The sequence below is a fragment of the Gilbertella persicaria genome, assembly GCF_025201335.1.
Source record: "Gilbertella persicaria strain CBS 190.32 chromosome Unknown B0P05scaffold_26, whole genome shotgun sequence".
NCBI lineage: Eukaryota > Fungi > Mucoromycota > Mucoromycetes > Mucorales > Choanephoraceae > Gilbertella > Gilbertella persicaria.
In genome coordinates, this window is record NW_026251987.1 from 270,580 (window position 1) to 282,217 (window position 11,638).

The window sequence follows — 11,638 nt, forward strand, 5'->3', positions numbered from 1 at the left end:
AAAACACACATACTTTGTCAGCAGAAACTAATTCACATGTGATATCATAGGACCAAAGATTCAGCTCCTCTACATATATATATATTTTAACATAGGGTACTCGAAGAAAAACGTAAGTCAGGTACGTTTTTATGGTAGTATTCAATCAATAAAGATGGATAAAAAAAAATAAAAATGAATCAAAAAATAACAATAAAGACTAAAGTTTAAAGAGATACTCACTTAAAATAGTTTTAATATTTAGATAGGATTGGATGGTATTGTCATCTAGGATTTTATTCATAATGCTCTAAAGCTTGGTTTAAGTGAAATGTCCCTAGTAGAAATGCTGAGTTTAAATTAGCATTCTCACATCAAAAACTAAAATCAAGGAATTCAGAGCTTTTAAGAAAATAATTCCTCATCGTCGATTCTTACATTTTATTATGCCTCACGTGTTTGACTCTCCCTTCTGTCCGGTGTGCTTAACTACCACTGACTCTATTAACCATATGCTCTTTCATTGTCCAACTAAAGAGAAGGTATGGCAGGAAATCATCTTTGAGTTTCTTTGGCCTACCACTTCAATATCTGATATCCAAGAGGCTCTTCTGTCCCTGGACTTCTCGTACATCTGGTACTGCCAACGGAAAGGAATCAAACCATACAGAATCCTCATAATTACTCTTTCACAAATCTGGCTTGCTCATATGAGATTTATCTTTGACAAGACCCCCATTGTACCTACGGCCATATTAGCAAGCATCCGATTCAATGTTCGTCAGACTATTGAAGAGGATCAATGCCATTCAATCCTGTAACTTTTTTCTATATAATTTATTTTAGTTTAGTTTATTTTATCTAGTGTGTTTCGCTTTATTTTATTAACTTTCATTTTAATTGCACCCGTCTCTTCACTTTGACTATTACTCTTAGTGTACGCGGCTCAATCAATAAACACATTTAAAAAAAAAAAAAAAAGAAAATAATGGACTAAAAGTGTCTAAAAAAGAAGAGCTATCAAAAAAGTGTATCAAGAAAATTGGTAGATAAAAACAAGGCACATCTATTTATATAAAGAAAGCATTATGCTAAATATAAAGATATGGAGTTATTCTTCAAAAACGTAGTTTCTGTTTTTGAGCTGGAACGTACATTTTTTATAGTACTTTTGCAAATTTAACACTTTGAGTGTATTTTATAGACCTAGAGAAGCAACTCGTATTAAGGCATATTATGTCTGTAATGTCTCTATCGATCACCTAATGCAAAATAGTGGAAATTGAAGATTTCGTAAAGGGTATTAAGGGCAGAATGACGATTTTTGACTTTTTCACAACTTGCTATATTTCTGCATAAATATGTTCTTTTATGTATGCTCAAACATAGGAAAGTCAAAAGACGGAAATTAGAAGGCACCTGCAGTGGGCTGCCAATCCATCGCTAATATTAGTATGCTAACAGATTGTTTGCCAACTTTATTCAAAAAAGAAAGGTAGTTTATGCTGAAGGTCTATTTAACAAAATCCAGGCCATAATCCAAAATTGTATGATAAGTTTAATGCTTGAAAAAGGCATAAATTGAGGATTAAAAGTTATTTAGTAGCGAGACTGTTGTGCTATAAAATCTTTGGTTTTCCCACTGATATCGTAGTTCTTGTCCATATTGAAAGTGTCAACTAAGCCGCTATTAATTTGAGCACTTGCTTTTATGCCTTTACTCTTGGTTTCAAGACATTTGTCCTTCGAGATTATCATAAGGGCATTATGAATGTCTTCAATTTTACAAAAAGTGGTTATAGGATATAAAGACATTAATCTATAAATAAAAGTACATGTTACTCAAATACTCCCAAGAAAAAGTTGTTCAATATATATCATGTTATTTGAACAACATGTTTCCAAGAATACTGTAAACAATTTCATTTATAGAATGGCATAGCCAGGCTTGGCTTTTTGTGTTTCTTTTTTTTTTTCTATCTCTTTCTTTTTGATCTGAAAGCCATTGTGGTTTCTACCTCTTTATCAAGCAAACACCAAAAACGAATTGCTGCTATTTTCATGCAATGGAACACATTTAATAGGACTTGAAGTAAAAAGATTTGCACTTCCGAATATTCTTTATGAGCTCAGCCTGAGTACAAAAATACAACCTTGGCTGATAATACTACCATCAGCCACATATGTCAAAAAATAACATGCACTCAGCACTTTTTTTTGAAAAAAGAACCGCTTTCAGCCATTTGCTACAGGAGAAAAAAAACGTGAATTGGTTTTAAGAAAAGCTATAAATACTGAACCTTTTGCAACTATACATTTTATCTTCATCTTCATCTTCTTCTCTAAACACATATTCAAATGCGCTTCTTTTTATTGTTGTCCATCATTGCTTCTATTCTTGTTTTGTCTGCCAATGCTGCTGCTGTGATCAAAAAGAGAGCCTCTCCTAATGTTCAAACCTGTATTAATAACATCAACGATGTCACTAACCAACTCAACACTTTGCAACCTACGGTAAGTAGTCTATACACGTTGGTCATGACCTTACTAACCTTATACAGATTGAAAGCGGTGGTGTCATTGATGTCAACAGCAAATACAATGACCTGAAAAATGCTCTGGACTCTGCTCAAAGCAACTGTTGTGCTATCAACAGTGTTGTTTCTGATGCTGATGCTGATGAATTCTTGGCTGCTCTTGGTCAAGCTGCACCCAAGATTCAAAGTGTCTTGTCTGCTATTGCTACCAAGCAAGACAGCTACAATTTTCTCACAAAGATTGTAGTCCGTACTCATATCCACAACCTTGATCAAACTACTAATGATTTAAATACTTGTTTCAACATCTTCACTCCCAGTAGTAAAGCCAGTATTCTTCAAGGTTATTACACAAATATGCAAACTGCCTTTAAATCTACTGAAGCTGCTTATGGCATGTAATAATATTTGTTTATATATTTATTTGATCAATAAACACGCATTGATTACAGATCTAGAAACCAATGTTATAAATAACACTAATATTTCAACATAAATCGAATTTATTGATGGGGTATATGATGTTGTTGATACTCAAAATTTTGTACAGGCTTGTTTAATTCTCTTTCTAATTGATAACGAAGATCTTGCCGCTTTGTAAGTTTATAGCTTGTGTAAGCACTAGCATTATATCCGTAACAAAAATAACAACATTTATCGTTACTCTTGTTTCTTTCCATCACTCTGATTTGGTGTTGTAGCTTCTCGATCCTGCCCACATCTTGATACATGGATTGAAAATATATATTAGGGGATTCAGGGTGAAGAGGCTTTGATAGTTCTTGATCTAGTAGCTTTTCAAGTGCTCTTCGTTCCAGAATGGCGTTGGTTGACATGGCGTAAGATGAAATACCGCATAAGAAAACAAAGCAAATATTGGGCTCACTTGCTTGTTGATTTAGTAACAAAATTTCATCTTGAATTTTTTTTATTTTATCGTTGTCTCTGTAAAATGTAGCCTCCAGAGAAGGTGGTGATAGTTCAATGGTCATTGATTGCTGCGTTGGGTATACATTAATTTTTTTGTCTTTAGTAGACTCTTTCGCGTAATTTTGAGAACCAAAGGCAGCAGTATCCATGATCTTGGTGTCAAAGCTTTCAATTAATAATCTGATGCAAATCTCAATGATCTTCCATACAACAAAAGGAGATGAAAAAAAATTTTCCACTTGTTTATATAATTTTATATACCTCATAAAGTTTTAGTTTCTTCTATGTATACACATTTGTTACACCATAAGGGAGAAGAAGCCAATGTTACATGATGATGTCTTTGGGAGAGCCCAAGTAATAGTGTTCAATCTATATTACTTTGTGGTTAATTTCGAATCAATACATCTCGATATATATATATTTTTGGATGGATGTCATATATCACGACTTTTTTTATGCTTCACTGCCCTTTTGAAACAGTCAGTTACACCAAGTAATTGAGAACATTTTTAAAAAAAGAAGCTTATAAGTATAAGAATAGCATCTCGACTATAAAGACCAAATATGTATTAATTAACTATCCATCTAGCTTAAAAAAAACCTTTTTCATATCTGCAGATAGCCTCTATAATACCTTTCTGTTTTGGCAACAAAACTCGAGTCAACCGAGTGTTATTAAAAATGATCGTCAATGATCAAAATCCCGATATATTCGCGATAAATGCAATAGCAGCAAGAAAAAAACAAAACAAAAGGAAGGCCCCAATAGATAACCTTCACAGCTATTTTTTTCTGTCAAATGCATGCCTTCATCATATTGTTCTTAGTATGCGAAGCGCTTTATTGTTTATCATTATGTCTACAAACTTGAACAGTGTGTCAGACGCCCCTTGTACACAGCCAACAAAAAGTTGAAGATTACTGCCGGGAAAGTTTTCTATCCACTTCAAAAAGTGGTTATTGTTCATACTTGCTGCATATAATAGATCAATTGGCTACTTACTATGTTAAGAAAACTAAAAACATTAAATGTAAATATTTTCAAACCCAAGACGAGCTCTCTTTTTTTTTTTTTTTAGCAGACGGCTGATTGACTTGATTAGTAGGCACGGGCTCTTTGTTTTCGGCTGAACCAAACTCCTGCTTTTAGCGACTTAAATTATATATCAACTCAGTTGACCGGCTCGAAGAATCATAGTAAAAAGCATGACGTAGTTATGCCCGCGGGACATATGTTTCCCTCACATAGACACACATGCCCCTATGCTACGCTTTTTTCTTTTTTCAACATGTTGCGAGTATTTCGTCTTCAGCCTAGAATTCAACTGCGTTCTTTAAGTCAGGCTACTCCTCTATTCAAGCTTAAGGATCACGGTGATCCTTTCCCTGATCTAGCTATTCGCCACTCTTCTGAAGCAGCCTTGGATAGCTCTTATCCCAACTTGCCACCTATTCCTCGGCCCAACGAAACAACAGAGAACAAGCGTCGCCGTCTTACTTACCAGAGCCGTAAGCGAGGTATTCTCGAAACCGACCTTTTATTATCCACTTTTGCAAAGAATTGGTTACCTGCATTTGATCATGCGCAGCTTGAAGAATATGACAAGTTACTTGACGAGCCAGATTGGGATATTTTCTATTGGGCCACTAATAAAAAGCCTATCCCAGCCAGATGGCAAGAGTCTAAAGTGTTGGCTATGATTAAAGAACATGCTAAAAACGAAGACAAGAAAGTGCTTCGTATGCCTGATTTAGAAACAAAGGATGCTTAATGGTTTAAAATAAAAGAATATAAAAAATTCTTATCAGTTTGCATGATGCATAGTATTAAAAGAGGTTAGTTTTTGAGAAATAAAAATGAGGGGAGTTTATATAAAAGGTAAATAGATTGAAGTCTTTTTTTTTACAAATAACAAATAATATAATTAAAAAAAGGGGGACAAACACTACTATTGTTTGCATATTTCTCTCTCTCTCTCTTTCTCTTTTTGTCTTCTTCTCTCTTTCTTTTATTCTCTGTCTTTTATTCTCTATCTTTTATTCTCTATCTCTCATGACAAACACTAGTGAAGCTCAACCTGTCATTTTGTTATCTCCACCACATGAAGAAAATAAATTAACAGCATTTAAATCATTGACCAGAAAACTAAGTAATTTGTCACTCAGATCCTCGCCTTCTTGTCCAAAAACACCACCTATTTTACCAGAAAGTAACTTGCTTATACCACCTTCTGATGAAGCATTGATCGTCAATCCAAATGTTACAACAACTCCTATATTAAGTAACAACAGCAGTCTCTATTTACCGCCCTCACCCTCAGTTTCTGCATGTTCTACACCTACTTTGGAACGTGCACAACCCTCAATCATCTTACAGGATAAATACAAGGACCATAAAAAGGGCAAAGTCATTGGTAGTGGAGCAACAGCCAAATTGAGATTATTAGAGCCACTGGATCATACCAAAAAGACTGTGGTTGTAGTCAAGACATTCCGTAAAAGGGACCAAAAAGACGAAAGTAAAAAAAGTTACGATAAACGTATGGCTAGTGAATTCTGTATATCAAAGACCCTGGGACATCAACATGTAATACAAGTATTTGATCTTCTCAAGGATAAAAAAGGTCGATGGTGTACAGTCATGGAATATGTAAGTTGTTCTTGTTGATCCATATATTCAACTCACACTTCAATAGTGTGCAGGAGGTGACGTCTTTTCAGTATTACAGCAGTTTGCCTTAACAGATGCAGAGATTGACTGTCTTTTTAAACAACTTTTGTTGGGACTACAACATATTCATCATAGTGGTGTGGCACACCGTGACATCAAGCCAGAAAACTTGGTCATGACAACAGACGGTATACTCAAAATTGCTGATTTTGGTGTTGCTGATGTTGTCCAGTCATGCTTTGATACAGAGGCTAGTTTGAGTTATGGTCGATGTGGTTCAGAACCTTATTGGTCGCCTGAATTATGCCAGTCATTAGATACTTACGATGCTAAAGCACTTGATATCTGGAGTTGTGCAGTGACTTGGCATTGTTTGATCTATCGACAGATACCTTTCCTGAAAGCATGGCCACAAGATCCTCAATATGTTACTTTTGTTAATCAGGCACCTTTAAGGACATGGATACCTCTGTCTAAATGTAATGATGATGAAAAAAATTGTCTGTATGGCATGTTTGATCCAAACCCTTCCAGTCGTTGGACAATTGATCAATGCGTTCAAAGTCAATGGATCCAATCCATACAAATTTGTTATGAATCTTTTGATAGACATAAACATCATTTTATATTATAATAAAATATAAGGAGTCAAAAGAAAATTTTCTCTTTTATATATATAAGGAGTAAGTTGTTGTTGTTGTTGTTGTTGTTGTTGTAGTAGTAAAAGGAGAGAAACATTATAAAATTAATAGTAGTGATGTCAAGAAATTTTTGCGTATAAAAAGTTTTTTTTCTACTTTGCCTTTACGTTTTGACTCAACCAATTCAAACCTTGAAATAAGCCCTCACCAGTTGTAGCGCATGAAGGATAAACATACCAAGGTCTCTCTTTCATCTTGTTTAAACCTAATTTCTCTGTAACTTCTTGAGGCGACATGGCATTTGGTAAATCTTGCTTATTGGCAAATACCAACAAGAGACAGTCTTTCATTTCTCTATCTGATAAAATACGATGTAATTCTTGACGTGCTTCATCAATACGATCTCTATCTTGAGAATCAATGACAAATATCAGGCCCTGAGTGCCTGTATAATAATGTCTCCATAAATTACGAATCTTGTCTTGCCCTCCAACATCCTAATAATCATCAATACACATAAACAAGTTTAATCAAGATCATTACCCAAACATTGAACTTGACATTTTTATAAGTGACAGACTCGACATTAAAACCAACAGTTGGAATAGTAGTGACTGATTGATTCAATTTCAATTTGTATAAAATAGCTATAAACCATTCGAGATGAGCAAAACAAGGAAAAGAAAAGAAAGCAACTTACTTGTTTTTCCAGCTGCGTCCAAACCGAGCATAAGAATACGCATTTCCTTGCTGCCAAACATTTTTGATAAAGCTTTTGATAGATTTGCGCCCATGATGTTGTATGTGTATATATAGTTTTTTTTTTTACGTAGATGAATATAAGGAAAGGAAAGGAGGATCTTTATAAACTATAAATAAAGGGTATGAATAAATAGAAAAAGAAAAAAAGAGAGAAAAAAAAAGGAAAAAAAAGTTATAAATGTAGTGTGTGCGTTTAACAAAAAAAGTCCGCAATAATTATTTTATTTAGTGCAACATGAAGGAGAAAGCATGTTGTAAGTTTGTCTCTTTCTCTCTTTTGTTGCGTGTGCAACAACCAAAAAAAGGAGTATGGAGAAAAAAAAATCAAGCACTCAAAAATGGTAATTTCTTGAATCTTTTTTTTTTCTGATAAGACTCATCATGACCAGCCAATGGATGTACAAGATTTTATTTACAGTTGAAGGATTAAATTTTTTCATCATTCCTTTCTCTTTTCTCTCCTCTTTTCTTTACTTGTCTTTTTATTCAATCATGGTCTCCATAACAACAAACACTCCTGTCATTGCCTTCATTGGTGGTGGCAATATGGCTGAAGCCATTTTGGGCGGTCTTTATAGTCCTTCTGTTGGTCATCCTCACAGCCACCTTCGATTCAGTGAGCCCTTAGAAGAACGTCGTCAATACATGATAAAGAAATATCCTGATGTGATGGCCACCACAGACAACCAAACCGTGGTTGACGGTGCTGATATTGTTATCTTGGCCGTCAAGCCTCAAGTGTTGCGTATGGTTATTCAGAATTTAGCTCCTACACTTCACAAGAACCCTCATATCTTGATCATTTCTATTGCAGCAGGAATTGAGACAGAAGCTATCTTGAGATGGCTGGATCCTCAAGGTTACAATGCACCCTTGATTCGTATTATGCCCAATACTCCTTCTTTGATTGGTGAAGGTGCTGTTGGTTTGTTTGCCACAGCTTCTGTTTCACAAGAACAAAAGGCATTGACAGAACGTTTGATGGGATCTGTCTCTAAAGTGTTGTCTTGGGTTGAGTCAGAGGATTTGATTGACACCATCACAGGTATGAGTGGTAGTGGACCTGCTTATTTCTTTTTGATGATGGAAGCCATGGGTAAGTGTGTATGGATACATCTCTTCTTATTGCTCACACAATATAGAAAATGCTGGTGTTGCTCGTGGTTTAAGCAGAGAAGAATCAAAGGCATTGACACTTCAGACATGTTTGGGTGCTGCACGTATGGCCATAAGTTCAGAAGACGACTTGGCTACTTTACGTCGTAAAGTAACTTCCCCTAAAGGTACAACAGAGGCTGCTATCAAATCCATGGAAACAGCTGATGTCCGCAAAGTGATTCAAGATGCCGTCTTTGCTGCTACAGATCGTAGTAAGGAATTGGCTGAAGAATTAGGCAGAGATTAGAAAAAAAATGAGCCCAAAGAAAAAAAGTTGTATTTATTTGTATTATATCATATATATATATATATTAAATCATTTGCAGATAAACTAATCTCTGTCTTTATTTTTGACATATTTGTGATACAGAAAGCAATTTGTATCGAGCAACCATGGTAAAGATCTGATTACAAATCAATATAAACTCAGTATTGTAAAAAAAAAGGTACAGACAAATATTAATAAACTTTGACGCGTCAGTGGTACAATCTGGAGGTTCTATAAAACTGTGTATGGACTTTATTTTGTTTGATCATTGAATGGATTAAAATTCTATGTTTGAAAAAGTTTATTATTTTTTTTTTTGGGTTTTTTCATGTCTAAGTTGTACATTTTGGTGTATAAAGAGAAAGTTTTTTTGGGGGGATTTTTTTTCTTTTACCTTCCACGGCGTATTAGCGAATTAAAATTTTTTTTTTCCAATCGCTATAGCACATGAAAGAAAAACAATATGTAATTTTTTTTATATAGATAGATTGTGTATTGAAAGCAAAAAAAGAAACATGTATATATATATATATATATGTGGCGTGCGTGCGTGTGTGTGTATGTCTGTGCATGTGTTGAAATAATAATAATAAAAAAAAACTACATTTTATATATATAAGCGTGTATTAAGACTTAGGAAGAACGAGGAGGAACCCATGAACCTATAAAATAAATGTGAATAAGCATGCAAAGCCTTTCTCTCTCATTTTTTATCTTACCTGATTCAGGGGAAGACGTAGTGGCAGTGGAAGTAGATGTAGAAGGAACAGGTGTCATTGAAGTAGGCTTGGCAAATGCTTCGTTAGAAGTATGCTCTGGCTTGATCTCAGGCAAATGAGGACTATTTCTTTGTGAAGGAGGTTGGCTATGTTGTTGAGAAGTTTGAGCTGAGGATTGCTGAGGTGTGGCAGCAGCAGCGGCAGCAGCAGCAGCGACAGCAGCTTGTTGATAGTAAACTTGAGGACTACCAGCGGGTGAAGATTGGTGCATAACATGTTCGTTATGTTGTTGCATCATAGGAGGACGAGGACTTGAGGATGCAGATGCTTGTTGGGAAGTGCTTTGTGCTTGTTGTTGTTGCTGTTGTTGTTGCTGTTGATGTTGTTGTTGTTGTGCTTGTTGCTGTTGCTGATGATGAATCATGGTACTATATTGAGGGTGATAAGCGTGTTGCTGAGGAGGGTTTTGAGGTTGCTGATTGGGTTGTGGTTGTTGACCATCAGCACCAGGGACAATGACAGGATAGCCCATAGGAGGATAGACAGGGTTTACAACATAAGGCTGAGACATCATTTGGTCCTTATGGTAAGGAGCAGCAGCAGCATATTGTCCATAAGGCATCTCAAAAGGTTGACCATATTGATTCAAGTTGCTAGGATAACCGTATGTCATAGCAGGTCCACGAACAGGAGCATATTGAGCAGGATGTTGATCAGGGTTCATGTCGTTACCATTCTTACGAGGCTTTTCCTCTAGATTTGCATATTAGCTTAGAAACGATGTTTGTGCCAATACTACTTACCACCAGTCTTTTGTCTTCTCTTATAAGGACCACGCTTGATACCCTTCTTACGTTCTTTTCTGACTGAATTGACACAGGTATCAGCAATACCGTATTTAATACATCTAGGACATGGTCTAGCATCGTCACACTTCTTACAAGCTTTTTGACAGTTGGCTAAAAAGTTTTCCCGGTAAGCTTATATGACGTCTCGATCTTACGCTTTGATACTTACTACAGGCATTCTTGACTTGTTTGCGCTTGGGTGCAGGTTGAGTACCAGCAGCTACTTGTGATTGATCAGGAATACCAGGATGTTGCATAGGTGGAAGACCATTGGGATGATTTAATAAGGCGGGTCCATTGTTCAATACATTAGGAGCAGCAGGTGGTTGGGGTTGATAAGGTTGAGGTTGATAGCCTTGTTGTTGTTGATAATATGGAATAGATTGCATTATTGTTGTGAATGTATTCAAACTGAGATTCTTTTTAATGTGAGAAAAAAAAAGTGTCTAGTTGAAAGAGAGAAAAGAGAAGAAAGTGGAAATAAAACAATTGGATTAGTACATGGGTTTCTTTTTTTTTGAAAAAAAATTTTTTTTTCTCGGTACGGTTACTCTGATTTTTTTATATAATTTTTTTTTCTGCTGTCAAAATGATAAACAGAGATTTACATAAAGAAAAAAAAGGGATTTCTATCAATATGCTCGGAGAGTACACAAAAGGGGTAGAATAATGTCAAGTGAATACAATGTGTATACAAAAAATCAACAAAAAGAAAATTCAATGTTGATTTCTTGTGTAAGGGGCGCTACTGTAATCTGACTTTTTTTTCTGTGTACTCGTTATACATGCGTATTCAATGGTTTTGATAAGAGAGAAATCAGAGTAGAAAGGGAGGGGGGGGAGAGAGGGAATAATATGAAGAGTTTGAACCGATACCGAAAAGATGGAATAGATTAAAAAAAAAAAAGTAACGACAAAAAAGTTCAAAAGGAGTCTTAATATAAAAAATATACTTACTTTGGTATTCTTTTTTCTATGGCTTACTTGTTGAGCAAAAGAACAAGAAAAAGATTTAAAAAGAAAGAAAAAGAGATTTTAGAAAGAACTTTATGAATTAAATAATATAAAAAGCTATAAAAAAAAAAGACAGTAATGGCGGACCTGTAAATTCACGAAACATGA

The 11,638-nt window shown here is 35.1% G+C and overlaps 7 protein-coding genes across 7 annotated transcripts; 4 read left to right on the forward strand and 3 right to left on the reverse strand.

Annotated features, from left to right (window-relative positions):
* Positions 1–2,156: 2,156 nt before the first annotated feature.
* Positions 2,157–2,977, forward strand: B0P05DRAFT_546890 (uncharacterized protein). Its single transcript, XM_051578817.1, has 2 exons — positions 2,157–2,493; positions 2,541–2,977. The coding sequence occupies exons 1-2, from the start codon at positions 2,338–2,340 to the stop codon at positions 2,916–2,918; spliced, it is 534 nt and encodes a 177-aa protein (XP_051433718.1). The 5' UTR covers positions 2,157–2,337; the 3' UTR covers positions 2,919–2,977.
* Positions 2,897–4,019, reverse strand: B0P05DRAFT_147606 (uncharacterized protein). The gene has a single exon (XM_051573073.1). It carries the CDS (start codon positions 3,710–3,712, stop codon positions 3,020–3,022), a length of 693 nt encoding a protein of 230 aa, XP_051433719.1. The 5' UTR covers positions 3,713–4,019; the 3' UTR covers positions 2,897–3,019.
* A 719-nt stretch (positions 4,020–4,738) lies between these two features.
* B0P05DRAFT_472465 (Flavinator of succinate dehydrogenase-domain-containing protein) lies at positions 4,739–5,221 on the forward strand (the record flags this gene model as incomplete). The annotated part of the gene is made up of 1 exon (XM_051574682.1): positions 4,739–5,221. The coding sequence occupies one exon, from the start codon at positions 4,739–4,741 to the stop codon at positions 5,219–5,221; it is 483 nt and encodes a 160-aa protein (XP_051433720.1).
* A 123-nt stretch (positions 5,222–5,344) lies between these two features.
* Positions 5,345–6,874, forward strand: B0P05DRAFT_546894 (kinase-like domain-containing protein). The gene is made up of 2 exons (XM_051578818.1): positions 5,345–6,099; positions 6,146–6,874. Exons 1-2 carry the CDS (start codon positions 5,503–5,505, stop codon positions 6,752–6,754), a joined length of 1,206 nt encoding a protein of 401 aa, XP_051433721.1. The 5' UTR covers positions 5,345–5,502; the 3' UTR covers positions 6,755–6,874.
* Positions 6,808–7,666, reverse strand: B0P05DRAFT_546897 (ADP-ribosylation factor family-domain-containing protein). The gene is made up of 3 exons (XM_051578819.1): positions 7,462–7,666; positions 7,305–7,408; positions 6,808–7,258 (listed from the first exon to the last, which is right to left on the reverse strand). Exons 1-3 carry the CDS (start codon positions 7,553–7,555, stop codon positions 6,914–6,916), a joined length of 543 nt encoding a protein of 180 aa, XP_051433722.1. The 5' UTR covers positions 7,556–7,666; the 3' UTR covers positions 6,808–6,913.
* A 300-nt stretch (positions 7,667–7,966) lies between these two features.
* Positions 7,967–9,189, forward strand: B0P05DRAFT_546899 (pyrroline-5-carboxylate reductase). The gene is made up of 2 exons (XM_051578820.1): positions 7,967–8,619; positions 8,666–9,189. Exons 1-2 carry the CDS (start codon positions 8,016–8,018, stop codon positions 8,926–8,928), a joined length of 867 nt encoding a protein of 288 aa, XP_051433723.1. The 5' UTR covers positions 7,967–8,015; the 3' UTR covers positions 8,929–9,189.
* A 393-nt stretch (positions 9,190–9,582) lies between these two features.
* B0P05DRAFT_472537 (uncharacterized protein) lies at positions 9,583–10,905 on the reverse strand (the record flags this gene model as incomplete). The annotated part of the gene is made up of 3 exons (XM_051574685.1): positions 9,583–10,421; positions 10,475–10,627; positions 10,686–10,905. 3 exons carry the CDS (start codon positions 10,903–10,905, stop codon positions 9,583–9,585), a joined length of 1,212 nt encoding a protein of 403 aa, XP_051433724.1.
* Positions 10,906–11,638: the final 733 nt, after the last annotated feature.